The sequence below is a fragment of the Coptis chinensis genome, chromosome 6, assembly GCF_015680905.1.
Source record: "Coptis chinensis isolate HL-2020 chromosome 6, ASM1568090v1, whole genome shotgun sequence".
NCBI classification, from domain to species: domain Eukaryota; kingdom Viridiplantae; phylum Streptophyta; class Magnoliopsida; order Ranunculales; family Ranunculaceae; genus Coptis; species Coptis chinensis.
In genome coordinates this window covers 3361000-3388297 of record NC_141461.1, presented here as the reverse complement: position 1 = coordinate 3388297, position 27298 = coordinate 3361000, and the positions used below count along the sequence as shown (strand labels likewise).

At 39.4% G+C, this 27298-nt stretch overlaps 3 protein-coding genes and 1 pseudogene across 4 annotated transcripts; 2 read left to right on the top strand and 2 right to left on the bottom strand.

The window, feature by feature from the left end:
• Window positions 1-900: 900 nt before the first annotated feature.
• LOC147490793 (putative F-box protein At3g20705) lies at window positions 901-2218 on the bottom strand. The gene has a single exon (XM_086567112.1). It carries the CDS (start codon window positions 2110-2112, stop codon window positions 901-903), a length of 1212 nt encoding a protein of 403 aa, XP_086423238.1. The 5' UTR covers window positions 2113-2218.
• A 9501-nt stretch (window positions 2219-11719) lies between these two features.
• LOC147490792 (uncharacterized) lies at window positions 11720-13919 on the top strand (annotated as a pseudogene). The gene is made up of 2 exons (XR_015198432.1): window positions 11720-12314; window positions 12829-13919. The product of XR_015198432.1 is annotated as an uncharacterized LOC147490792 (transcript).
• Window positions 13563-22829, bottom strand: LOC147490791 (DNA-directed RNA polymerases IV and V subunit 2-like). The gene is given in 8 exon segments (XM_086565590.1): window positions 13563-14362; window positions 14819-15090; window positions 15774-16642; window positions 16645-16705; window positions 18543-18837; window positions 19875-20761; window positions 21197-21409; window positions 22044-22829. Coding segments are annotated over 8 exon segments (3735 nt in total). The 5' UTR covers window positions 22680-22829; the 3' UTR covers window positions 13563-13860.
• A 386-nt stretch (window positions 22830-23215) lies between these two features.
• On the top strand, window positions 23216-25889 carry LOC147490790 (uncharacterized). Its single transcript, XM_086565815.1, has 2 exons — window positions 23216-24412; window positions 24951-25889. Exons 1-2 carry the CDS (start codon window positions 23348-23350, stop codon window positions 25512-25514), a joined length of 1629 nt encoding a protein of 542 aa, XP_086421941.1. The 5' UTR covers window positions 23216-23347; the 3' UTR covers window positions 25515-25889.
• The last annotated feature ends 1409 nt before the right edge of the window (window positions 25890-27298 follow it).

Genomic DNA, 27298 nt, shown 5'->3' with positions numbered 1-27298 from the left:
ATTGGGCAACATTTTCTTGTTTTTCACCAAAAAGATAGCAAAGAGAGAAAATAGTCCTACGTGGAGGTGAAAAAAAGTTGTTTGCATTGGGAATACTCTTAGAACATCTTTTTAACTCGATAGAGTTTTAGCTACCAGTACATATTTAAGCATTTAAGAGCATCTCTAGGTGGTAGTATCACCACCCAATTTCTCCAAATTTGCTTCCAAAATTTGAAATTTTGTGGAAATCCAATTCTAGGTGAAAACAAATTCGGTCGCATCACCTGTCTAGCCGTATTATTGGAAGCAAATTTGGAATTTTGAATGCGGATGCAGCCCGACAATGGTAATGTCGCATGTCATTGCAAATGTCGTCCCAAATTTTTTTTTTTACTTTGACCAGCACTCCGCGTCATTGCCAATGTCGCGTGAGTTATTTTTTTTTTACTTTTTCAATTTGGTGCGACAGTGGAAATGTTGCGTGACTTTTTTTTTTGGGGGGCGACAGTATCAATGTCGCTGTCGCATGGTAGACCCTACTCCAAATTTACGACTGATATTTGCGACCACCTAGAGTTCGTCAAAATTTGCATCCAATTTCTTCAAATTTGGAGGTTATACTCTAATCTAATATAATGTAGAGTGTCAGACAAGATGGTCGAATGAGTCCAAGTTATAAGCAAAAAATACTATATAATGAAGCAGACTGTTTGATACCACTACAAATTGATTTAAGGAAGAGAAAGATGACTTACCGTAATCCCCTGCACCAACTAAATATAACAAGCTCGGCCATAAGATGGGGATAAACAATTTATAGGCTACGCCTTTAATTCCAACACTAAACAATTCTTTTTTCTTTTATTTTATCGATATATATATTGAATACATAATCAAGCTAAATGTGTTTGATACAACTCAGTTGAGTTTCTGTTTCTTTTTGCCTCGATAACCATCAAATGAGTTCAAGTGCCCTGTATTATTTGCATCATTTCGGCTTGTGATTGAAACTAAGCTCTCCCTGTAGAGGACTACCTTCAATTCCTTCAGAACACGAGAGAAAGGTCCAGCTCCGACGCCAAGATTCTTTTCTTCTTGAGTAAAAAGGTCGTACAAACACAAGCGTTTATAATTTAACAACAGAAGAAACTCTCCTTTCTTCGAAAATCCTATCTGACCCGACTTTGGAAAAGGTCCAACTGTATGTAATTTAGTCCAAGACTCTTTGATGCCAAATTCATTCATCATCCATATTTCAAAATGCCAGCCTTCTGTGTTGCAGCCAACCCTATTAATGCATGCAAGGTTTTCTCTTAAGATAGCTAACTCCATAAGGCCATCATTAGACATCAGTGTTGTAGGTAATGCCATAGTTTCAAAAACCTCGTTGTTAAAGTTAAATGAAAGGATCAAATAAGAAACTACTAGGGATCCATTTTCTTGGGACTCAACCTTTCCCAACCAACAATAAATTTCATCACGATATGGTGTTCTAGGATTGGAAACGATAAAACTGACAGGCAAAACAACGTCTATAATTCTCCAAGAATCGGTACTTAAACTATATACTTCAACTTGGTTTGTTTGACCCGTAAAAGCATACTCCATAAACATTAACTTCACTACCTTGTAGTCATTGCTTTTAATATCAAAACCAAATCCAAGAAAGGTATTCAGCTTTTTGTGTTTCCTTACTAATCGAGTTTGCAATTCGGGGAGAATTCTGAACTGTCTTGTTGCAGGATTCCACAATGAAACATGCCTAGAAGCTCCATGACGTAGACAAATCACGCCGTTACAAGAGGCAACCATATGTGTCCAACAAGCATTGCGTTCATTATCTAAAAAACCCGGTATCTCCATAGACGTTGAAACCTCAAATTTTTCACCAGAAAGTAGGGAAAATTCGGGAAAGTATGTATCAAGAGACTTCACTGGAATCATAACAATGAGATCGCAGTTGTTTTTCGAAGTGGGAGGAAATTTTAGGTGTTTGTCGATAAAATTAGAGCTTCCAATGACAGAGCACAAGGACTTGCAAACCGACTTGCATCGCAAGAGAGTAGTCACTGGTAGCAATACAAGAATGCAGGAAACCACATCTTCAGGCAAATCACAAAATTCTGCCATTATCTAGCCTCTAATCCTTTATGAAACAAACTCGATCGATACTAGAATAATCTTAGAGAAATATAGAGTGCAAAATTGTTGTTACTACATATATTCTTAAGTGTTACAATCCAAAGTGGAATAGAATTGGAAACTGTTAATTTGGCCAATTTAAATCGAATTAGAACTCCAACTAAGGGTTTGACCCGGCCCGAGCATTTTCACCTCTCGCCTTTCTATTCGGAAGGTCTTAGAAGAAAGTTGGTTTAGGCTTTTAGGAAACTTGCCCTTCCAAATCGTAGAAAGAATTATCACAAACATACATAGAGGAGATTGATTGTAAGTTCATTAACGGAAAAAAAAAAAAATAGATTGATCATACATTCTAAAGTTAATTAGGAGTTATTAAACAGTAATGCTACACCGTCCCACTTATTTGACCTACTATTTGAATCTACTGATGTGTCAAAAGTCTTAATCATTGATTTACATAGAAATAAAAATTATGGAGGGTGCACGTATTGTAAAAACCAATGGGATGAATCTCATCTCTTCTTGTATGTAAAACAATGATAAGGACTTTCGATGATACATACTGTTTGGGTAGAAATTCGCCCAAACACACCAATGGTTTCGTAAGGGGGGTTGTTGCAATGAACTGTTGAGACTGTACCTTCAATGGCTGCCTACGTATCCAAATCGTTCTCTGGAATCAAGTCTCTCAAATGAATGTAGTTCTTTGTTTCAGAGGAATGGGGTATTTATAGGATAATAATGATAAATATTATTTCCTTTATTACTACAAAATCTTCTGTAATTATGTAAAATCTTAATATGGAAGCGTATCTTGCCAAATATATTTTCTAAATCTGAAACTGCTATATCTAGCTTATGATGCCATAATTTTGGGTAGACAGGCACGCCATAAAATTGGGCAGGCAGGCATGCCATAAAATTGGGCAGGCTTACACGCCATAAAATTGGGCGGCTCTTATAGTGGTACCCAATGATGGTCGTTCGTAGGGGTACAAACACAGTGGTACATACACCGCCCCTTCTTTGCCGGATGGAATTCGTTCCTTGCGGCGAAGAATAGACATCATATTACTATAAAAGAATGAAACAGTGTGATCGAAATTTCTGTGATGCCATGCGAATAACTTAGTTAAGCAAGATGTTGATAGACACGATAAACCAGTTTGCATTTATACTGTCATTCCCGCTTGATTGCTATGTGATTTGTGATGAGTGGGGTAAGGTATTCCAAATGCTAACTCCACGACTTTCTAGTGCGTGGGGCAAGATATTGCATATGCAAACCCCGTGACTTCTTGATGCATGGAGTAAGGTATTGCAGACGCAAACTCTATGACTTTGTGATGCGTGGAGTAAGGTTTTGCAAACGCAAACTCCCCGACTTTTTGATGCGTGGAATAAGGTTTTGCAAACGCAATCTCCACGACTTTTTGATGCATTGAGTAAGGTTTTGCAAACGCAAACTCCCCGACTTTTTTATGCGTGGAATAAGGTTTTCCAAACGCAATCTCCACGACTTTTTGATGCATGGAGTAAGGTTTTGCAAACGCAAACTCTACAACTTTTTGATGCGTGGAGTAAGGTTTTGCAAACGCAACCTCCACGACTTTTTGATGCGTGGAGTAAGGTTTTGCAAACGCAACCTCCACGACTTTTTGATGCGTGGAGTAAGGTTTTGCAAACGCAAACTCCACGACTTTTTGATGCGTGGAGTAAGGTTTTGCAAATGCAAACTCCATGACTTTTTTATGCGTGGAGTAAGGTTTCGCAAACACAAACTCCACGACTTTGAATTTGTGTAGGTTATGGATCGTCGATAGGGAAATTTGCCATTAGGGATGCAAGTGCATGACCTTTTTCTGAAACGCGAGGTTCAAAATTGATGCTATAAGCACATAAGTAGATGTCCCATTCCGCGAGTCTACTTGATTCCTGGGCACTTTGGAAAACTTTGTGTATGGTAGAGGATATTCCGTGTATACTTTGACCAGTCTTCCTTGGAAATACGGCTTGAGGCGTCTGGCAGCATGAACCAACGGTAAAGCAATTTTTTCAATTCTCGAATATCTACTTTCCTCCCCGTTAGTGTTTTACTAATGAAGAAGATCGGACGACTGTCTTCTCCATCGATGAACATGACTGCACTTACTGCAGTATCTGTAGCGGCCAAGTAAGCTCCAATAGGTTGCCCTGTAGCTGGGCTAGCCAAGATTGGTAGTGAGACCAGATAGTTTTTGATTGATTAAAAGACATTTTCACAATCTTCATTCCACCTTGCTGAGTCTTTTAACGTCTGAAAGAAATGACGACATCGGTTCGAGTATTTAGAGATGAAACGATTTAGTGCTGCTAAGCGCCCTTTGAGCTGTTGAATTTCCTTTTTTGTTTTTGGAGAGGACATGGCTTGAATGGATCGGATCTGTTCTGGGTTAGCTTCGATGCCTCGACGAGTCATCAAATACCCTAGAAATTTTCCTGATATCAGTCAAAAAGTACATTTCAAAGGATTTAGCCGCATGTTGAATTCGTCAATTCTGTCAAAAACTGATTGTAAGTCAGAGATGTGATCGCCACTGTGCTTGGATTTTACAACCATGTCATCAATGTAAGCCTCCATTGTCTTGCCCAACATATCTCCGAATATGGTGTTGATCATCCTCTGGTACGTAGCCCCTACGTTTTTAAAACCGAAAGGCATAACTTGGTAACAAAAAAATCCCTTGGTCAGTGATGAATGCAGTTGTTTCTTGGTCTTTAACAGCTAGTGGGATCAGGTGGTATCCCGAATACGCATCCATAAATGATAAGCGTGGGTAGCCAGACGTGACATCTACCAATTCCGATATTCGTGGAAGAGGGTAGGGATGAATCGGGCAAGCTTTGTTAAGGTTCGTGAAATCAATGCACACTTTCATTTTACCATCTTTCTTGGGCACTGCAACCACGTTAGACAACCACTGCGGATATGAAACTGGTCGTATGAACTGAGTTGAGAGTAACCGATCAATTTCCTCTCTGACTTTGAGTTTTCTATCCGGGGCCATGCGCCTAGGCTTCTGCCAAACTGGCTTGATGGTAGGATCCATGTCAAGTGTGTGGCATGCAACTTCTGGGCTGATTCCTGGCATCTGCTCGACTGACCAAGCAAAGATCTTTTTGTTCTTTCTGAGGAGTGCTACCATTTCTTTTTGTTCATTTTTCGTCAGTTATGCCGATATGAAAGTTGTTTGTCCGCCTGAATTCTCAATTTGAACTTCTAAGAGGCAGTCGATAGTTGGCGGTCCTTCATTTTGTGAACTAGCAGTATAAATACTGTGCGTGACTGATTCTGATTTAGACACTGCTTGCGAATTACTGAGAATTGTATTTCCTCGCATATTCGACTGACGATATTCCTCAAAAACTTTTTCGTGATAGCTGTGGGAAGCCATCTGGTTGTCGCGCACCTTACAAATTTTGTCAAGAGATGAGAATTTTACTGCCTGGTGAAAGGTAGAGACTACTGCGCCCATGCTGTGGAGCCAGTCTCTTCCTAGGATTGCATTGTAAGGGGACTTGTCAATGGACTCTCCTGTTTCATGGCCGAAATCATTGTGGAAATGACACCAAAGATTTTTGTCATGTGTAGACTTAGTGTTTTCAGGCAAGGGTAGCGGTGGAAAAAGTAAGTTGCGTCCCTTGATCTTTTCATATATCGTATCGTACTTAGCATTTAATGGAGTGAGCTTCATTTCCTCACGAACTGTGTTAACCTTGTTGTATTCTGACTTCTGTTGTGGCCCTTCCGATATGTTTTGTTTCTGTTTGGCTTTACCTTCGTTTGAGTCCTTACTCCGAAAGTCTTTGTCTCTTGAGGCTTTTGATCTAACAATCTTCCTCCACGTTAATGAATTGCTGCGTTCGTGCAAACAAATCGGATTTTGATTGTGGGGGGTCCTGTACAAGGGAGTTGTAAATTCCGTTTTTATCGAAATGGACTCCTTCCTTGAATGCATGAATGATCATTACGTCAGGGACATCGGTGACCTCTGCTTGCACTTGGCGGAAACGAATTACGAACTTTGCCAATGCTTCATCCTTTTGCTGCTTGGTGTTGAGCAAGATGTTGACATCCTTAGGACGTGTCCAATTATGCTTAAACCGATCTGTGAACTGGTTTGCTAATTCCTGAAATGACGCCATAGATTGAGTTGGCAAGCTGGAAAGCCAACGTAGAGCTTCTCCTTTTAACGTAGACGGAAAAAGTTTGCACAGGAGGGGGTCATCTTTGCGCCATAGAATTACCCTCTTTTAAACTCTATAACATGATCGTTCGGGTCTCCTCCTGCTTCGTTGAACGTAGGAAGGTCTGGTTGTTTGAATCCTTTCTGATGCTCTGCATTTTGTATCTTTAGAGAAAATCTCCCGACGACTTCTTCATTTACTGCAAGGTCTTTCCATCGTGCTTCAGTGACACCCACATTGGTCATTGTTTTCTTAATGATGTCTTTGATTTGTTGTTCCCTGAATGGTGCACCTGTGGCTTCTAGATTTACGACTTGAGTAACTTTACTACGTTGCATCTCACGGTGTTGTTGCCCCCATTTGTTGCTTGCTTCTATATTTGGCTGGTTCCTTGGGCTGCGAGACCTATGCCGATAAAACGGGCTAGGCTGTCGAACTGGGGACACATTTCTTTGGTGTGGCCATATTCTGGGCTGACTGTCATTAACCTGTCTGTATCGGTTTGATGTATTCAAGTCATGTCTAAGGTCATGTTGCAATTCGTCTCTGAGGTCCTGATCTTGGTGTCCAACATTTCGTCTTATGGTGGATGTTGTCCACCTTTCTGATGCGCTATGATCAACATTCAATGATCTTGTCATGTTAGGACCACTTCTACGCCTAGTGTTGTTGGTATTTTGAGATCTGGATCGTCTTCTTGAATGGGATGAATGTCTGCTTGACCTTGAGTGATGATGCTCAGGGACAATTTCCAATGGACGGGATGTACCGTAATTAAATTGTAGTCGGTTGGATACACTCTGGTTTTCACCAGCTCTGGGAGCTCTTGCCGGTGTGGAAGATGCAACATCGGCGTCATCTCTTTGTACTTGCTTCCCTTTGTCCAGTTGCTTCTGCAAGTAGTTGCTATGCTCATTCTCTTTTCTGAACCTCTGACGCAGTACTTCTAACGGCACGTCTTCATCTCCTATCTCCATGTTTTCCGGATCTACTTCGTTTGCATTTGTAACGTCTAGATCTTGAAGGTGAGTTACTGGAGCCTGAGATGTCGGACGTCTAGATCTGGGTTGTCATGGCACTTGGAGTTGAAAAGGCTGATCTTGCAGATCTGTTGCAGCAGGTTGTTCTATCACCTCCTAATTGATTAGTACTTCTGGATTTTCGTCTTGTTGTTGTTGTTGTTATTGTTGTGTTCTTGCATTCTTGTTCGCCTGAGACCTTGTAGTTTTTGTCATTAATGGTGCTTGGAAGAAGGAACGTGGAAGAGGGCCCGTCAATAAGGACCACGGACGGCGCCAATTATGTTTGGGTAGAAACTCGCCCAAACACACCAATGGTTTCGTAAGGGGGGTTGTTGCAATGAACTGTTGAGACTGTACCTTCAATGGCTGCCTACGTATCCAAATTGTTATCTGGAATCAAGTCTCTCAAATGAACGTAGTTCTTTGTTTAAGAGGAATGGGGTATTCATAGGATAATAATGATAAATATTATTTCCTTTATTACTACAAAATCTTCTGTAATTATGTAAAGTCTTAATATGGAAGTGTATCTTGCCAAATATATTTTCTAAATCTGAAACTGCTATATCTAGCTTATGATGCCATAATTTTGGGTAGACAGGCACGCCATAAAATTGGGCAGGCAGGCACGCCATAAAACTGGGCACGCCATAAAATTGGGCAGGCAGGCACGCCATAAAATTGGGCAGCTCTTATAGTAGTACCCAATGATGGTCGTTCGTAGGGGTACAAAGGGAGGCAAGTACAAAGGGATGACGCCGATGCTGCATCCACACCGGCAAGAGCTCCCAGAGCCGGTGAAAACCAGAGTGTATCCAACCGACTACAATTTAATTACGGTACATCCCGTCCATTGGAAATTGTCCCTGAGCATAGTCACTCAAGGTCAAGTAGACATTCATCCCATTTAAGAAGACGATCCATATCTCGAAATACCAACAACACTAGGCGTAGAAGTGGTCATAACATGACAAGATCATTGAATGTTGATCATAACGCATCAGAAAAGTGGACAACATCCACCATAAGACGAAATGCTGGACGCCAAGATCAGGACCTCAGAGACGAATTGCAACATGACCTTAGACATGGCTTGAATACAGCAAACCGATACAGACAAGTTAACAACGGTCAGCCCAGAATATGGCCACACCAAAGAAATGGGTCCCCAGTTCGACAACCTAGCCCGTTTTATCAGCATAAGTCTCGCAGCCCAAGGAACCAGCCAAATATAGAAGCAAGCAACAACTGGGGGTGACAACACCGTGAGATGCAACGTAGTGAAGTTACTCCTCAAGTCGTAAATCTGGAAGCCACAGGTGCACCATTCACGGAACAACAAATCAAAGACATCATTAAGAAAACAATGACCAATGTGGGTGTCACTGAAGTACGATGGAAAGACCTTGCAGTAAATGAAGATGTCGTCGGGAGATTTTCTCTAAAGATACAAAATGCAAAGCATCAGAAAGGATTCAAACAACCAGACCTTCCTACGTTCAACGAAGCAGGAGGAGACCCGAATGATCATGTTATGGAGTTTAAAAGCAGGGTAATTCTATGGCGCAAAGATGGCCCCCTCCTGTGCAAAAAAATTCCGTCTACATTAAAAGGAGAAGTTTTACGTTGGCTTTCCAGCTTGCCAACTCAATCTATCGCGTCATTTCAGGAATTAGCAAACCAGTTCACAGATTAGTTTAAGCATAATTGGACACGTCCTAAGGATGTCAACATCTTGCTCAACACCAAGCAGCAAAAGGATGAAGCATTGGCAAAGTTCGTAATTTGTTTCCGCCAAGTGCAAGCAGAGGTCACCAATGTCCCTGACGTAATGATCATTCATGCATTTAAGGAAGGAGTCCATTTCGATAAAAACGGAATTTACAACTCCCTTGTACGGGATCCCCCACAATCAAAATCCGATTTGTTTGTACTAACGCAGCAGTTCATTAATGTGGAGGAAGATGTTAGATCAAAAGCCTCAAGAGACAAAGACTTTCGGAGTAAGGACTCAAACGAAGGTAAAGCCAAACAGAAACAAAACATATCGGAAGGGCCACAACAGAAGTCAGAATACAACAAGGTTAACACAGTTCGTGAGGAAATGAAGCTCACTCCATTAAATGCCAAGTACGATACGATATATGAAAAGATCAAGGGACACAACTTACTTTTTCCACCGCTACCCTTGCCTGAAAACACTAAGTCTACACGTGACAAAAATCTTTGGTGTCACTTCCACAATGATTTCGGCCATAAAACAGGAGAGTGCAGATCCCTCAAGGGAAAAATACAGAGGCTAGTCGACAAGGGACAATTAGACGAGTTTGTGCTTTCAAAAACGGTGAAGCAAAATATAGCAATGACTAGCCACAATGTCATACTAGCTGGTCATGCCAAAATCAATGATGTTTCACGAACAAGGTAAAAGTGTGAACAACGAGCAAAGTTTGGTTTCTTGCGGGAATTTTATCATGTCAATAACATTGATTTTGTTGAAGGAATTCATTCAGAAACCACAGAGCCTGGTCCCCTATGTTTTAGTGATAGAGATCTAATTGGCGTCCATTATCCTCATTATGATGCTGTCATCATCTCAGCTTTCATTGGATTATGGCGAGTTCAGTGCATCATGATAGATACTGGAAGTTCTGTCAGCATCATTTTTGCAAATTGCTACAAGAACATGCAGCTGTCAGAAAATTTAATTATTGCAGAAAGTACTCCAATCATTGGGTTTGACGGAACCGCAACAACCCCAGTAGGAAGAGTCTCTCTACTAGTCACGCTCATGGACAAGTCCATCGACATTGAATTCCTCCTGATGAATTGCAAGTCCCCTTACAATGCAATCCTAGGAAGAGACTGGCTCCACAGCATGGGCGCAGTAGTCTCTACCTTTCACCAGGCAATAAAATTCCCATCTCTTAACAAAATTTGTAAGGTGCGCGGCGACCAGATGGCTTCCCACAGCTGTCACGAAAAAGTCTTGGAGGAATATCGTCAGTCGGATATGCGGAGAAATATAATTCTCAGTAATTCACAAGCAGTGTCTAAATCAGAATCAGTCACGCACAGTATTTATATTGCTATTTCACAAAATGAAGGACCGCTGACTATCGACCGCCTCTTAGAAGTTCAAATTGGGAATTCAGGCGGACAAACAACTTTCATGTTTGCAAAACTTTACTCCACGCATCAAAAAGTCGTGGAGTTTGCGTTTGCAAAATCTTACTCCACACATCAAAAAGTCGTGGAGGTTGCGTTTGCAAAACCTTACTCCACGCATCAAAAAATCGGAGAGTTTGCATTTACAAAACCTTACTCCACGCATCACAAAGTCGTAGAGTTTGTGTCTGCAACACCTTACTCCATGCATCAAGAAGTCACGGGGCTTGCATATGCAACATCTTGCCCCACGCACTAGAAAGTCGTGGAGTTAGCATTTGCAATACCTTACCCCACTCATCACAAATCACATAGCAATCAAGCGGGAATGACCGTATAAATGCAAACTGGTTTATCGTGTCTATCAACATCTTGCTTAACTAAGTTATTCGCATGGCATCGCAGAAATTTCGATCACACTGCTTCATTCTTTTATAGTAATATGATGTCTATTCTTCACCGCAAGGAACGAATTCCATCCCAAGCAAAGAGAGGGGCGTGTATGTACCATCGCATTTGTACCCTACGAACGACCATCATTGGGTACCACTATAAGAGCCGCCCAATTTTATGGCGTGCCTGCCTGCCCAATTTTATGGCGTGCCTGTCTGCCCAAAATTATGGCACCATAAGCTAGATATAACAGTTTCAGATTTAGAAAATATATTTGGCAAGATACGCTTCCATATTAAGACTTTACATAATAATTACAGAAGATTTTGTAGCAATAAAGGAAATAATATTTATCATTATTATCCTATAAATACCCCATTCCTCTTAAAAAAAGAACTACGTTCATTTGAGAGACTTGATTCCAGAGAACGATTTGGATACGTAGGCAGCCATTGAAGGTACAGTCTCAACAGTTCATTGCAACAACCCCCCTTACGAAACCATTGGTGTGTTTGGGCGAGTTTCTACCCAAACAAAATGCACTACTGAGATTGTCAAAAACAAGAATTGTGTGAGTTCCAGCAATGAGTTGAAAAAGTCGATAAGGAAGAGCAATGGGGTTGAGGGTTTTCAAGGCTGCAGAAGATCTCCTAGGTTGTCCATTGTGAAGTACAATACTGAACTTCTCGACCAGAGTAGTGTGAGGTCAAGCGATGCTTTGAAAAAATCCACGAGAATGAGCAATGGGATTGAGGGGTCTCAAGGTTCTAGAAGACCCCTGAAAATATTGACTTGAAAGAGGTTTTGTCCGGAGGTATCCAAGCAGGGAAGTCGGGAAAACAAGGAAGGCAGTCTCTTGTAGTTATAGTGTCTCAAAAGAATTCTAAGGAAGAAGAAGTGGGCTTTAAATCGTCCCAGGAATCTGCAAGAATGGCGATAGGCAGAAAAAGAGTTGGTTCTGTAATATCTCCTTTTAGCACCCCTGGAAAAGGAAAGGAGATGAAGAAGAGAAACCTCAATCGTGGAACTAATGGTAATTGTGATGTGAAGGAAACCTGTGGTATTCGAGAAGTAAACAAAAGCACTTCCACAGAATTGTGTCTTCCTCTAACTTCCATAGAAAACTTATCGCCAAAGAAAACACGACTAGTTTGCCATGGAAAAAGTTTGAAGAGTTTAGTTGAACCGAAGAATGAGGTGAGTAAATGTGTTAAACCCATATGTGGGTCAAGGAAAGAAACAGAAGATAAGTCGACAAGCAGTCAACATGGTGAAAAATGTGGTGCGCATGGGTGGACACAAGATCAAGAATCAGCATTGCAGAGGGCTTACTTCACTGAAAATCCGTCTCCCCACTTCTGGAAGAAGATTTCAAAGCTGGTATGTTTGCTCCTGTACTTCTTATCTTATATTGGTTGTATGTACTCTTCTTAGAATTTGTACTTACCTGTTAGAGTAACCAATAAGGTCTGGTGTGTTTATCATACATCTGTGGTACTGCTATTGAACTATGTAAGTGCTGTTCAATTTGTTGTTTTTTTTGTGTGCCGGATCTCTGTAAATCAATGCCAAATATCCTCATGTGGAGGAACTTCAAGAAGATAATTCTGTTTCTTTAATTACAAGTTATTAATTAAGCATATCACATGGACTTTGAACCTTAAAAGTTTAGCAACTAAGAGTAGGTAGAAGCATGATTAACTAATAAAAATCAACCAGAAAATTGTTGCTTTTTTAGTTTGAGTAGTTCATAGTAATATGCCCTAATGTTTCAGGTGAAACAATCTGATAATTCTTTTCTTCAACTTTATTTATGAGACTAGCAACAACTCATTGTATTTTATTAGGAACCTCATTGTATTTTCTTTGATGTGATGCAATTTTTTTTTGACAGGTGCCAGGAAAGTCTGCACAGGATTGTTTTGATAAGTTCCACTCTGACACCATCACTCCTCCTCAACCCCGGTCTCGTTCTAGAGCTAAGAGAACAGACTTATCTCCATTGGGTCATTTCTCACTTTCTGCTAGTAAACTTCTTGAACCTGCTGAGTTGATGTCAAAAAGTCAAGAGCACCAAATGTCTGGCGCAGAAAACTGTAAGACATTTACTGCAAAAGCAAAACTCCGTGAACCAAGGTTATAAAGCAGATATATTCTCAATTCTCGAACCCACAGCGACTTTATTCACCCATAGTGCTCCAGAGCCAGAAACACCCTCCGCTCCAGAATGCTTACTGGATAAACAAAGTTTTCGTCAGAACTGCACCCAGAGGTTATTGTCAGCCCACAAGAAGCCTCTCTCCAGATTCGGAGGCACCAGTAAAGCACCACTTGAAAGTCCAGCAGTTCTAAAGCAGATTAAAAACCTAGCGTTTCATGAGAAATATATTGACCGGCTACATTCACGGGATGCTAGGAGAGTGGCAGGAGGCAGACAATGCACTACTATAAAGGAGGATAGAGAAGAAAATGTGCAGAGGATGGACGCGATTAAAGTTGCGAAGCATGCCCTTGTTTCTGACGCCACAAATATGATCAATAAATTTAAACACATGGAGGCTAATGCATTGAACAATTCTGAAGATTTCGATGATGAAGATGATTACCAGGGTTCTGATGGACAGGATGGAGCTGAAGATGAATTTTAATACAATTATTGTAAACTCTGTAATGCCTGCCTAATACTTGTTCTGCTCTCATTTACAATTATTTGGACATTACCACTGTCCATTAGTCCATTAGCATTGTAAATTCCATACATGTGCTGTGTATACTTTTTAGTTCTACCCAGCAGAAATAAAACAATAGATATAGGTAATAATTTAAGGAATATACTTATGATTCATCTTTCCACTCCAAAACTTCAGTCCTCTAATTGGCATTGATAATGTCAGCTGTAAACCATTGGGCATGTAAACTTCAGTCCTCAACAAGGCTCCGTCCCAAACTTCACAGAAATTCCCATACTGAATAGCTCCTGACAGAGAAGCTTCGCCCCATAAGGTACATTGACCTTCACAACATGCTCGGCAGAATCACAGAACCTGCAGAATGGCCCTCTAATCTTGCCTCCACCAGCAACCGATCTTTGTATGACATTTGAAATATGCGAGCATTTTCCACAAATATGCATCTGGGAGAAGTCGCTGAGAGTGAAGAGGCGTTCATGCAAGTTGGCAGCAGCTCCATGGGCAAGAAGACAGTCACGCTCCATCTCACCAAACTTGACCCCACCAAACCGCTTCCGATCTGCTACAGGCTGTCGTGTGAGAGGGTGCACAGGTCCAGTGTTCCTGAACTTGACTTTATCCTCTGCCATATGTATCAACCGCTGATAGAATGTTGGCCCAATAAAGATCAATGAGCGCATCATTTCACCATAATGACCACTATAGACCCTCTCGTGTCCCCATCTTGAATAACCGGCTCTGCAATGTCAATTGATGGATTAAATAAACTGTCAAACCCTGTAAGATACAGATCTAGTCTGATTACTGGAACAAAAATTAATAAAAAAAAATACCACTTCAACCTAAAGCTTAGGTAAGAAGAACTTGGTCCAAGTGTTACAATGGTCTAATTAAGTAAACATTTTTAAAATTGCATGATACAAACCTGACGCACATAAAAGACATTATCTTGTTCAATATCAATTGATCACACAATATTACCAAGGATCAGCCATATTCATTTTTCTCATTGTGAGCATATAGTCAGTTATAGTAAGGAAACTTTCTTTAGAAAAACGTCCAATTTGCATCCAAGTTGGCGTGGTTCGGCAGCAAAGCAAACACAGCTCAACAGATGGAGAGGAAACATTTGATCCCAAATAATGCGGCAATAGGGGAAACAATCATACTAAATGTCTTAATCCTGAATATTACCTGTGCAGCTGATCTGTTATATGATCAATTGAAGGAGTTGTGAAAGGAGTAGCATATCTCATCAAACCACCACAAGCGATTCCTTTCCCCAAAGCTGCCTCAAGCAACTGGCCAGGAGTTTGTCGGGTGGGAAATGCATGTGGATTTATGACAATGTCTGGAACTATCCCCTGATGTGTAAACGGGAAATTCTCTTGAGACTCCAATAGACCTATAACGCCTTTCTGACCGTGCATGCTTGAAAATTTGTCTCCTACAATTGGTGATCGAACCTGCATCCAAGAATTCAAATATGTAATTTACCACCTTTTGTTCTGTGGAAGAGATTTCTCAAAATCAACCTCAATTTTTTTTCTTCCCCAAACAAGTCAGCTGTCTTATTTTTATTTTTTGAAACTGATGTTTGAAGCATGACTGGAAATACTTGTTACATGCGATATAAACCTAAGTAACATGGACACTTCATAATCCGTGCCGCACACACAGATACATGGACACGTTGTGCATTCAATTTCAAACTAGTGTTTCTTCTATACCCTAAAAGACTAAGCAAATAATCTCTGAACATAGTTACAGCATCATGAAATGCCACTTTCATAATTATTTACTTGTAAGGAGGTGCTTTGTAAGGTCTTGACCCCAAGAATCAATCGTGTAATAACAATAATATTCTTTTTAATTACTTGTCTCCATGTCCTATACGTCATATAGCTCGTTGTGTTGGACATTCCGTATCCTTGTCAGACACCAACATGTGTATCTGAGATTCTGAGTCAATGTGATTTAGATATAAACATATATTCCTTAAACATGCATATCTCACATGGAAACTTCGCTAAGTAGAATACAGACAAAAACGTTCTGACTTCCACCAATAATTATTAGAAACTGATTCGAAAATTATCATAATCAAACAATCAAGTCTGAGAGATAGAGAAGGAAATAGGGGATATACCTGTCGGAGAGAAACAGCTGCAAAATTTGTCCCTTCATCATTTGCTGACAAGATAACTTTTTGCACTTTCCCTCTTTCAGTGTGCTTCAGTTTGATGCTGTGATCTGCCCCAGATTCTGCACACTTGCCAATGACTATATCACCACTCTGCAAGTTCGCACCTATAAAGGGAAACCCATCGTCGTCAAGGCTGTCAACACGTCCAATCTTGCTAGGCATTTTACCAAAGTCTATCTTATCCTTTGACTTCATCCGTTTAGTTTCAAGTATCTCTTTGTTCTCAACCTCGGCCTTGTAACAACGGATGTGCTCTGTTCGGAACATGCCACGCTCTAACGAAGCTCGATTCATGACTAATGAATCTTCTTGATTGTACCCCTGGTGAACATTTACAGCCACAATGGCATTCTGTCCATTGTAGATTTCAGACATTGGATGCACATTTTTCCCTAAGGGATACTCGGGTTTTCCAAGACAATCAGAAATCACTGTTCGGAAAAGAGGTCTTTGGGGATAGTACAGCTGATGAGACAAAGTATCAACTCTAATTTTTGGGTTTGTCGTGGAGAAACCAATTGCTTGCTGGGAATGCTTCTCAGATTGGTAGAGAGCCCTCCTAGCATGGTCATGGTTGGTAAATGGTATGATACCACAGCTTAGGCCCAAAAGAAAAGATGGATCCAACTCACAGTGTGTGTAGACCTTTTCTTCTGAGAAAAGATACTTCACTCCCCATGCAGTTTGACAGTCCTCTTCTTCTTCAATCCCAACAAGCTCTATTACTCCCTCATTCATTAGAGAGTGTATGTTGTAACCTCCTTTCAACAAATTTATCTTCTTCAGATTTTCAACAACCAAAAAGGGGTCGGGATTCTCCCAGAATCAGTAAATATACGGACCTCCTCTTGTTGCTGATCCCTTTTGATTTCGACCTACAGTACCATCACATATTTAGAAATTATGACGTTTCACTATAAATGCATACACAATACGGAATTATATGGATGGGGCGATTGATTATACTGATTGTGCCATCTCCATCAATTCTACAAGGGACCTTCAATAGCTGGCAGCAAACTGTTCTAGGTAACTTGAATAATTGTATATAAGAATGCCATTCTTCTTCATAGAAAATTAAAAAAACTTAGTTAAAAGATTCATATGGATAGCTCCCCCCCTTCTCATTTTCGCAATGTTGATAGAGTAAAAAAAGATCCTTACATAAAATTAAAATAGTCATTGCCCCTTGGTTTCAGTTTTTAACATATTTATGCAGGAAATAACATATGAGCAAATAATGCAGCACACATCGCTTATTATCTATGTCGAAGATCTTGTAATCACAGGCCAGAGGCCACATGGTATATTAAATCCAAGAGCTAAAAGACTGCCTCAAAAACAAGTTTGGGATGAGGATAACATATGCTTAGGAATTAGGCTTGCAAGATCAAAGGAAGGCCCTTACCTTGCAAGATAATTAGCATTAATTATGTTGTCAACATGCGTCTGAATGTCCTTGACAACAAGTTTTGAGGTGAAGTATATCAAGCACTCATATAGGCTTTAACCATTAAAGATTGCAAGATCAAATGGAGGCGTTCGTCTCAAAATTAAACAAGTGTGGTATTTGCTTAAAAGAAGCTCGGGTATTTAGAACAAGAGCAGGGAACTCCTATTTAGCCAATGATAGAAAAACTATTCAGTTATAAGCATAGTGATATTCTCTATGATGTGTCATTATCCATTTTATGGATGCCCTGCAATCTGCACCTCTTGAAGTTAGTTGTGATACATGGGTTTGATCTGGATGGTCACAAGTCACATACGCAAAACCATGAACTGATGCCAATTGGACAGAATTAATTTAGTATTCATTGTTTTTTTTTTGCTCGGTAATTTAGTATTCATTGTTAGTGGAACTAAGTCACTTCAAGGAGAAAAGGAGGAACAATTGGAGGGAAGTTTAGTGCATGCTCAAACATACAAATAAAAGAAGGTAACAAAAATACACTAATTGTTCCTCTTTTTCTCCTTGAAGTGACTTAGTTCCACTAACAATGAATACTAAATTACCCAAGTCTGGAATGAATTGGGTATGCCCGGGCCGGGTATTGGATTTGCTTAAAGGTTGGAGTCATGGCCCTTTCTCTTCTTCTGGAAATCGCATGTGGAGCTTATTACCTTTTGCGATCATGTGGGGCATTTGGCTAGAGCGAAACCGTCGTCACTTTGATGGCATCTCTATTTTGCGTAAGAAGACAATTCTCTCGATAAAAGCTTTGTTATTTCGGTGGTCTAAAGTCTTCAAAGAGTTTAGAGGATGCTTCTTTGAGGATTTTGTTGCTAGATGGGATTGTCTTATGTTTTTAGACATGGGGTGACAGTGCATGTCAGGGGTTTTTTGTTTTTTCTTCTTATGTTTTGTTTCATCGCTTGTAAATATTTATTTTTCGGTTGTTCTCTTGTAATGTAGGCCTTCTCAGCCTACTTTTCTTTTATTAATGGAATATCTCTTTTACCGAGCAAAAAAAATACACACTAGAATAGGTTCGCCATCAAATAGACACAACTTAATTGGTACCTTAACATAATTAGTGGAATCCAGTATCTTAAGGAACAAAAACACATATACAAAAACACATATAGTTGGTCTGAGGTTTAGCGTATGGATAAACACACAAACAAAAGAAGCGAATACAAAAAACAAAACATCAAGGTAGACCTTGTGAAGGAGTAATACTGCCTAGATGCTACAGTAAAAGACATTACCTGGGGTGGGACTTCCTTGCTGCGACGTTTCCTTTTCAAAGTGTTTACAAGTGAAAGAGAATCCCTGCATACTCCAACCCACTCCCCATTCAGAAAAATCTTATTCTTTCCTTTCAATGACAAAGGAGAAAGATCATCACTCAATTTCTCCATTCCGCACACCAATAGTATGCCCAGTAAAGGCTGAATCAAGTTTGTGGAGACAATTCCAGTGATGGCCATATTCTTTACAAGCCCACAGTTTTCTCCATCCGACGTAGAAAGAAAACACAATTTCCCCCAATGAGAAGGGTGTCTGCATCCAGAAAAAAAAACATTTAATACAGAATAACAATACCAAGATGAATCTAACAGCAAATCTATTAATAAACAGATTAAAAATCAAAGACAGCTACAATCATATAAAAAAAACCCCATTCAAATACAGTTAAGTCTGTTAATGCATGTAATTGAGCTCAGAGAAATGCTTTTTGAGGGCATGTGAAGCAAAGCCAGTGTAAAAACATCAGAATATGTTCCTTCCTTTTACAAAAGATGCTACATCAAATAACATTATTTAACAGGAAAGTAAAATCCAAAACAATCACATTCAAAGTTGGACAAAAAATTTACAAGCATTGAAATTCAATTAAGGTAGATTCTTCAGAACTAGCATAGTGCAGATAGAAATTCATAAAAAAAAATGTTTGGGAGGATGAATATAAGGTTACAGACCTAAAAGCAAGATGAAAAGATCTTGATGTGAAACAAAAATCAACTAAAAGTTCAAACTAAAGGTTCCAATTTCCTATAAATTTTCTAAAAATTCATGACAGGAGCCTTTACGTGCATTACCTACTGATGGCACATGTAAATAATTGTGAGTATGACCTACAATAAGGTGCAACAGTGTTGAAGAGCATTCCAAGGAATTACTGACAACGAAAGTGCCCGATATTCTAAGGACAATGCCTATGCAAAAACAGAATTCTTCAGTACAACAATGGATTGCCAATCAAAAAGGTAGGAAAGGAAACAAGATGTCTAAGATGAATGCAATACTTCTAAGAACCCACAAAATGACAGCTTACAGATGGCATTCAAGTTTGAAATCAGGAAAGCACCCTTTCTTTTTAGCTCAGTAAAGTTGAATTTCATTAACAGTAAAAATAAGAATAGGCCGAGGAAGCCTACAAATACAAGAGTGAACCAAAAAAAAAAAAAAAACGAAAGCACTTTATTAAGGCTTACAACCACCTAAAGTAAAAAGTGGTAAGTAAATAAGTAAATATATGAGAAGAATAAGAAATAACACATCAAAAAGATTTCTAGAAGTTCATGAATGACACTTACGGGAACCTAGCATCTCCGACCTTCCCGGAATACTGGACATGCTGACGTGTTTTCCTCATATCACACATTGTTTGCAAGGGATTCGTTCGCCTAAGGTTTGCAACCACACCATTTATCTTCTCCGAGTATTTGAAATGATGTGACCAAGCTCCAGTTGAAAAGGCCTTCGTAAGACCGTTAGTGATAAGTGAAGCATCAAGATAGTGTTCAATTTGCCGCAGACTGCGTTCTCCATAGAGATCTCTCTGCATGGCCTTTACCATCCGCCTCTCAGCATGTTTAATATGATTTCGCAGCTCCCGTTCAAGCAGCTCTCCAGCTAAGTCCAACCTCTTGTTTCTAAAATCATCCTTGTTGTCAGGTTTCCCTTGTCCAGAATACGACTGTAAGAGACGCTTTACCATGTACCCCAAAAACAAAGCCTTTTGTTTAGACCTGGTAAGCGTAGGAAATAAATACTTGTCCAAACAGTCTCTGGTACTTTCCTTTGGAGGAAATCTTGTTCCCTTAATCAGCTCATCAATCTTTTTGGAAGAATATCCTCCTCTGCGGAAACCTTCATGCCGATCGTCCGCATAACTGATGGTTGAGAGGAGTAATTTCACAGAGCTCTCATCACTCAGATTGCAGTCAATCATTTCAATGATTTCTTTGTCTGATGGCATACCAAGGGAAAAAAGGAACACCCAGAGAGGAATTGTACACCCCAAAAAGTGCACATTAAGGACCTTTGTTCTTTGAAGATGTTCACATTCAGAAGCACTCACTTCTTCTATTTTCAAATCAACTCTTAGCCTCCTAATCTCAGTACGATAAGAAATATTCCAGTTTGGTTGATCAAAAACCCAAAGTCTCTTCAAGGAAATCCGTTCTTGTGCAACAAAGGCCTGCAATTGACATCATAGGGAGATTATCACCAAAACGTCTAATAAAAACCACACTTCATAAATATAATCACCCGTTCAGTAAAGTAAATTTTCCAGACTACAGTACTACACAAGCCCATTTAGGGATGAAGGATATGTAAAGTTACTACTTATATTCAGTAACTCCAATTCATGAAACAGTGCATACCACAATCAGTAGGGACCACAGATATGCTGTATGATATTGAGTTAGCTTCCTTTGTCATGACCTAAATATCCAACGCAGTATTGATTTCCTGATAGCAAAAAATCCTTGGTTTTGACCATCTTATTTTTCATAAATCAAACCACAAAAGAACTCTATTGATTTTACACATTTATGTGGACCCCGAGAATGTATGTAATAGGAAAACAAACAGAAAATGAAGCATCAACTATGAGAGGAGTTAATTTTACCTTCTCTGCACCCTTGACCACAAAATAGCCTCCATGATCAAATTCACAATCATCCTTCTCCTTTCCATTCATCCAACAAAGGTTAGAACCCACCATTACAGGTATTCGGCCAATCACAACTTCCTTCTTTTCCTCGCTTATACCAACCTTTTGAGTATATGTTTCTTTCCCAGTCTTGAACTTGTCACTAGATTTATTCTCTAGTTTAAAAACCTGATGGATTATGAAGGAGGAAAAAAAACAGCATGATTTAGTTCCAAAAGAAATAATAACAACAAATGAGAGGTAAGTCAAAAACAGAATATATACGGAACACGCTATAAGATATCCAACAAACCAATGACAACTAGCAATATGTCACATCCTAAACACCCAAACCTCCATCAATGGGAAATCCACTGGACCCCCATCTACGGATCTGCGAAGAAAATGTCGATGAACACAAGCGCAACTAGCAACCCCAAACAACCAGCACTGTTAACCAAAACACAGTATTCGTGTTCATCACCCCCCTTAGTTCAATTTGTTTGTTCATAAACATGATACAATACTTCCTCAAAACAAAGTAAAACGCAAAGTTTTTAAGTTTTACCCATTTCCATCCTAAAAGAATATTTTTTTAAAGCCTTGCGTCACAGAAGACGATGAATACTCGAGAAGTGCAACTAGAAACCCCAAACAAACAACAATGCTAACCAAAAGAGCATAGATGACAACCATCCAAGCTCAAACAACAGCTGCATTACTCGTGTTCATCACCCCCATTACTTAATACTTTATTTATTCACAAAATTATTTACACAGTTTTCTCTTCATACAAAGTAAAATGCAGAGTTTTTAAGTATACCTCAAAGTCGATTTCGACTTTCATCCTAGAAGAATAAGTCATATGCTGCAACCTTGCATGTCTAGGCAAAAACTTCAAAGCTTTACCACTATCATTACTCCAAAACATAGGTTTCTCCAACTTAACCTTCCCAAACTTCACTTTTGCTCTCCTCCAACCACCATCACCTCCTTTCTTTGAAGGATCATAACCAGGCTCAACATCAATCTCTCCAATATCATCAAAAACTTTCTGCACTCCATTTTCAACAAAATCATTATAAGAGTGAATCTGATGACTTAACAAACCATACTCCTTAAAAAACGACCTTGATGCTTCTCTACACAATTTACTCAACCCCTCTTCAGTAAATGCTACTTCTTCAACTCTTTCATCTTCTTCATCATCATCATCTTCATCTTCTAGCTCCATTGCAGTTGAAGTTGAAGCTTTATCATTTTTTGAAGATGGTTCTGGTTTTTCAGATGAGAGAATGTTGTCAACCAGTTCCATTATATCATTGTCTGAAAACCCACCTTCTTCTTCTTCACTATCACTCATTTTCACATCTTCTTCATCCTCATTTGTACCCATTACTACTTCTTTAACCTCATTTGTGCCCACTACATCATCTTCATCAACACCATTTGAACTCATTGTTGAAAAACAGTAAAAAAGATTGTATTTTTGGACTAAAAAATTAAACTTTAATGAAAATGAGAGAAGCCCAAGTTTGGGGCTTTTTAGCCAAGACCTTAAAACTCAAAGGGAGAAGAGTTTGAAGAAGAAGAAAGTGTGGTTGTCGGAATAAAGAAGAGAGAAGTGAAAATGTTGATCTGGTGGTTCAGATGTTGTGTAGATATGTTACTTTTTTGATGGAATATGTTTTGATTTTGAGTGGTGGATCAGAATTTGTATTTGCAGACCTGCAATGTTGCATCGAGTTTTTTCTATTGATGGAATTTGTTTTACTTGTTTTTTCATTTTGATATATTTTGCATCTCATCTCCAGGTTTCACTGTGTCAGAGATAGTACAAAGATCCCAGAAAAATATACTTTGCAATAAAAAAGAAGAAGACCATGTCTGAATACTCACTCTTGAGAATATCAAAGAGAATTCTGGATGCAAAGGAAACACAGGTATTCACTTCACCAATATCTTATTCTATAAAAAAACATATCTTGCAAACAAGCTTATGAGAGTTCTAGAAGAAATTTAACTACTGGGTATGTTAAGTGTAAGATATGAAAAGAATTGATTAAAAAGAGTTATGGTGTTGAGAGTATTCAAGGTTCTAGGGTTTCTATTAGGGATGATGATAAGATGAAATGTGTCAAATTGAGTAATGGGATAAGAATGAGGAATGGGGTGGTTGATGGTTGTAGACGGTCTCCTAGGTTGTCCATTGTCAAGTGCACTACTGAGATTTCCGACAAGAATTTCTGTAGTGGGTCGAAACAATCGGCAAGGAAGGTAAATTGTGTTGAGGGGTCTGTAGGTTGCAGAAGATCTCCTAGGCTTTCCATTGTGAAATGCAGTACTGAGATTGTCAAAAACAAGAATTGTGTGAGTTCCAGCAATGAGTTGAAAAAGTCGATAAGGAAGAGCAATGGGGTTGAGGGCTTTCAAGGCTGCAGAAGATCTCCTAGGTTGTCCATTGTGAAGTACAATACTGAACTTCTCGACCAGAGTAGTGTGAGGTCAAGCGATGCTTTGAAAAAATCAATGAGAATGAGTAATGGGATTAAGGGGTCTCAAGGTTCTAGAAGACCTCCTACGATTATTGACAAGAAGACTGGCTTGAAAGAGGTTTTGCCCGGAGGTATCCGAGTAGGGAAGTCAGGAAAACAAGGAAGGCAGTCTGTTGTAGTTTTAGGGTCTCAAAAATTTTCTAAGGAAGATGAAGTGGGCTTTAAATCATCCCAGGAATCTGCAATAATGCCGAAAGGCAGAAAAAGAATTGGTTCTGTAATATCTCCTTTTAACAGTCCCGGAAAAGGAAAGGAGAAGAAGAAGAGAAACGTCGGTTGTGGAACTAATGGTAATTGTGACATGAAGGAAAATTCTGGTCTTCAAGAAGTAAACAAAAGCACTTCCACAGAATTGCGCCTTCCTCTAACTTCCATAGAAAACCTATTGCCAAAGAAAACACAACTAGTTTGCCATGGAAAAAGTTCGAAGAGTTTAGTTGAACCCAAGAATGAGGTGAGTAAATGTGTTAAACCCATAAGTGGGTCAAGGAAAGAAACAGAGGATAAGTCGACAAGCAGTCAACGTGGTGAAAAATGTGGTGCTCATGGGTGGACGCAAGATCAAGAATCAGCGTTGCAGAGAGCTTACTTTACTGCAAATCCGTCTCCCCACTTCTGGAAGAAGATTTTAAAGCTGGTATGTTTGCTCCTGTGCTTCTTATCTTAGATTGGTTGTATATACTCCTCTTAGAATTTGTACCTACCTGTTAGAGTAACCAATAAGGTCTGGTGTGTTTATCATACATCTGTGATACTGCTGTTGAACTATATGAGTGCTGTTCAATTTGTTGTTTTTTTTTCTGCTGGATCATGATATTGTCTTTAAGATGGAATCTGTAAATCAATGCCAGATATCCTCATGTGGAGGAACTTCAAGAAGATAATTCTGTTTCCGTAATTACAAGTTATTAAGTTAAGCATATCACATGGACTTTGAAGCTTAAAAGTATAGCAACTAAGAGTAGGTAGCAGCACGATTAACTAATAAAAATCAACCAGAAAATTGTTGCTTCTTTAGTTTGAGTAGTTCATAGTAATATGCCCTAATGTTTCAGGTGAAACAATCTGATAATTCTTTTCTTTCAACTTTATTTATGAGACTAGCAGCAACTCATTGTATTTTATTAAGAACCTCAGATAATTTTCTTTGATGTGATGCCATTTTTTTTTTACAGGTGCCAGGAAAGTCTGCACAGGATTGTTTTGATAAGTTCCACTCTGACACCATCACTCCTCAACCCCGGTCTCGTTCTAGAGCTAAGAGAACAGACTTATCTCCTTTGGGTCATTTCTCACTTTCTGCTAGTAAACTTCTTGAACCTGCTGAGTTGAATGTCAAAAAGTCAAGAGGAAACAAACGCACCAAATGTCTCACGCAGAAAACTGTAAGACATTTACTGCAAAAGCAAAACTCTGTGAACCAAGGTTATAAAGCAGATATATTCTCAATTCTCGAACCCACAGCAACTTTATTCACCCATAGTGCTCCAGAGCCAGAAACACCCTCCGCTCCAGAATTCTTACTGGATAAACAAAGTTTTCGTCAGAACTGCACCCAGAGGTTATTGTCAGCCCACAAGAAGCCTCTCTCAAGATTCAGAAACACCAGTAGAGCACCACTTGAAAGTCCAGCAATTCTGAAGCAGATTAAAAACATATCGCTTCATGAGAAATATATTGATCAGCTACATTCCCGGACGCTTGGAGAGTGGCAGGAGGCAGATGATGCACTACTATAAAAGAGGATACAGAAGAAAATGTGCAGAGGATGGATGTGATTAAAACTGCGAAAAATGCCCTTGTTTCTGACGTCACAGATATGATCAACAAATTTAAACATATTGAGGCGAATGCATTGAACAGTTCTGAAGATGGCGATGATTACCAGGGTTCTGATGGACAGGAGGGAGATGAAGATGAATTTTAATACAAGCATTGTAAACCCAGTAATGCGTGCCAAATAATTGTTGTGTCCCTCATTTAGAATATCAATATCATCATTGATATCTTACCACTGTCCATTAGCATTGTAAATTCCATCCATGAGCTGTGTTTACGTTTTAGATCAATCCAGCAGAAATAAAAGAATAAGATATAAGTAATATTTGAAGGAATATATTTATGATTCATCTTTCCACTCCAAAACTTCAATCCTCTAATTGATTTCAGCTGTAACAAAAACCATTGGACATGAAACATTTAGCCCTTGTTGTGTACTGTAGTTTTGGCAACACCAGTACCTGCTGACTGCTGTCTAGTAAAAGGTTTAGCCAGGGAGACAGTCATGGGATTAAATTTCGCCAAAGTAGGCAAGTTTGCACAAATTTTGACTTATACGTGATCAATCCCAGGGTCTTCTGGTTTGATCCAAACACAAAAACACTAAGAGGTGAAAAAAAAACTTCGATTAGTAAGCCTCTGGTAGAACAAACAGAATCTAGAGAATGCATGCAATTCTCAGGGCCAACTTAGAACAGCGAGGTTCATGTTTTCTCTGAGTTTCTCGTGTGGCAGTCTTACTTCCACCGTAGTTCCACGGAGACCATCTTTGGCTCAATACTAAGAGTATAACAGCATAAGTGGATCAGAAACCCAGTATAAAAGAAATTTGAATGAAGAAATTCCTCTTGGGTGATTTCTTCCAAAAAAAATAACAATGAATGAGGGAATGTAATCTCAACCGCTCTGTCCCTATCCAGACTATGCCGCGTATATCTTCGTTAAGAGCAGGTAACTTTGGGCTTTCCTTATATTGATAGAATGTGGGTGAGCAGTGTTAGCATTAAAAAAAAATTAGCATTGACTTGAAATGATTTAGCCTTCAAAGAAATTAAATTAATTTGAGTAAAGTGACTATTGAATATATGAACTGGAGTGATGTTTGTAATTTAATTCGGAAGGTACTCAAGCTCAAGGGGAGGGAATGCAGAAGAAGTTTCAACAGTGCCTGGGCAACGCTATTAAGTGGTGGATGCAACTGCAACTACATTTAGCTCCAGCAGTCACACCACCTCTACTTGGCCTCGATCAAACATGGAGCCACCTTTAGCTCTAGCAGAACAACCAACAAGGCCAGAAGGCTAACTATACTCCTTCAAGCTACATTATGGAAACTCTCAGAAGGCACTGATAGTGAGTTTTGAACCCAACCGCTGAGCCAAAAGCTCATGTTCCGAAAGCTAATTTCCATAATACAAGTAACCCAACAAATAGACTCAGATCAATGTACCAAGGCCGGCCTCCCGCCTCCCAAATGAAGCTAAATTGCCTTATATTCCTCTCTAACCGTATACCCTTTACGAGTTCAACAGTTCAGGCACCAAATGAAGAGCCTTACAAGAAGTCAAGAACTCTCCAGTTCCATGCTACATTTATACCTCTATCAATACTCAATAGTCTACTGGGTGTGCCCCGTGCCCGGTTTCAGTGAAGGAGCCAAATGCGATTCACAGATTCGCTAAGCACAAAGGACAACAAAATTTAAACTGCTTCCTTAAGTGTCTTTTTCTAAGATTATGTATGG

Bases quoted from the DNA above. Each gene is read 5' to 3' on its own strand.
- LOC147490790 (XM_086565815.1), top strand. From the start codon at position 23,348: ATGAAATGTGTCAAATTGAGTAATGGGATAAGAATGAGGAATGGGGTG. The intron at 24,413-24,950 runs GTATGTTTGCTC...TTTTTTTTACAG, and splicing joins GGAAGAAGATTTTAAAGCTG to GTGCCAGGAAAGTCTGCACA.
- LOC147490793 (XM_086567112.1), bottom strand. From the start codon at position 2,112: ATGGCAGAATTTTGTGATTTGCCTGAAGATGTGGTTTCCTGCATTCTT.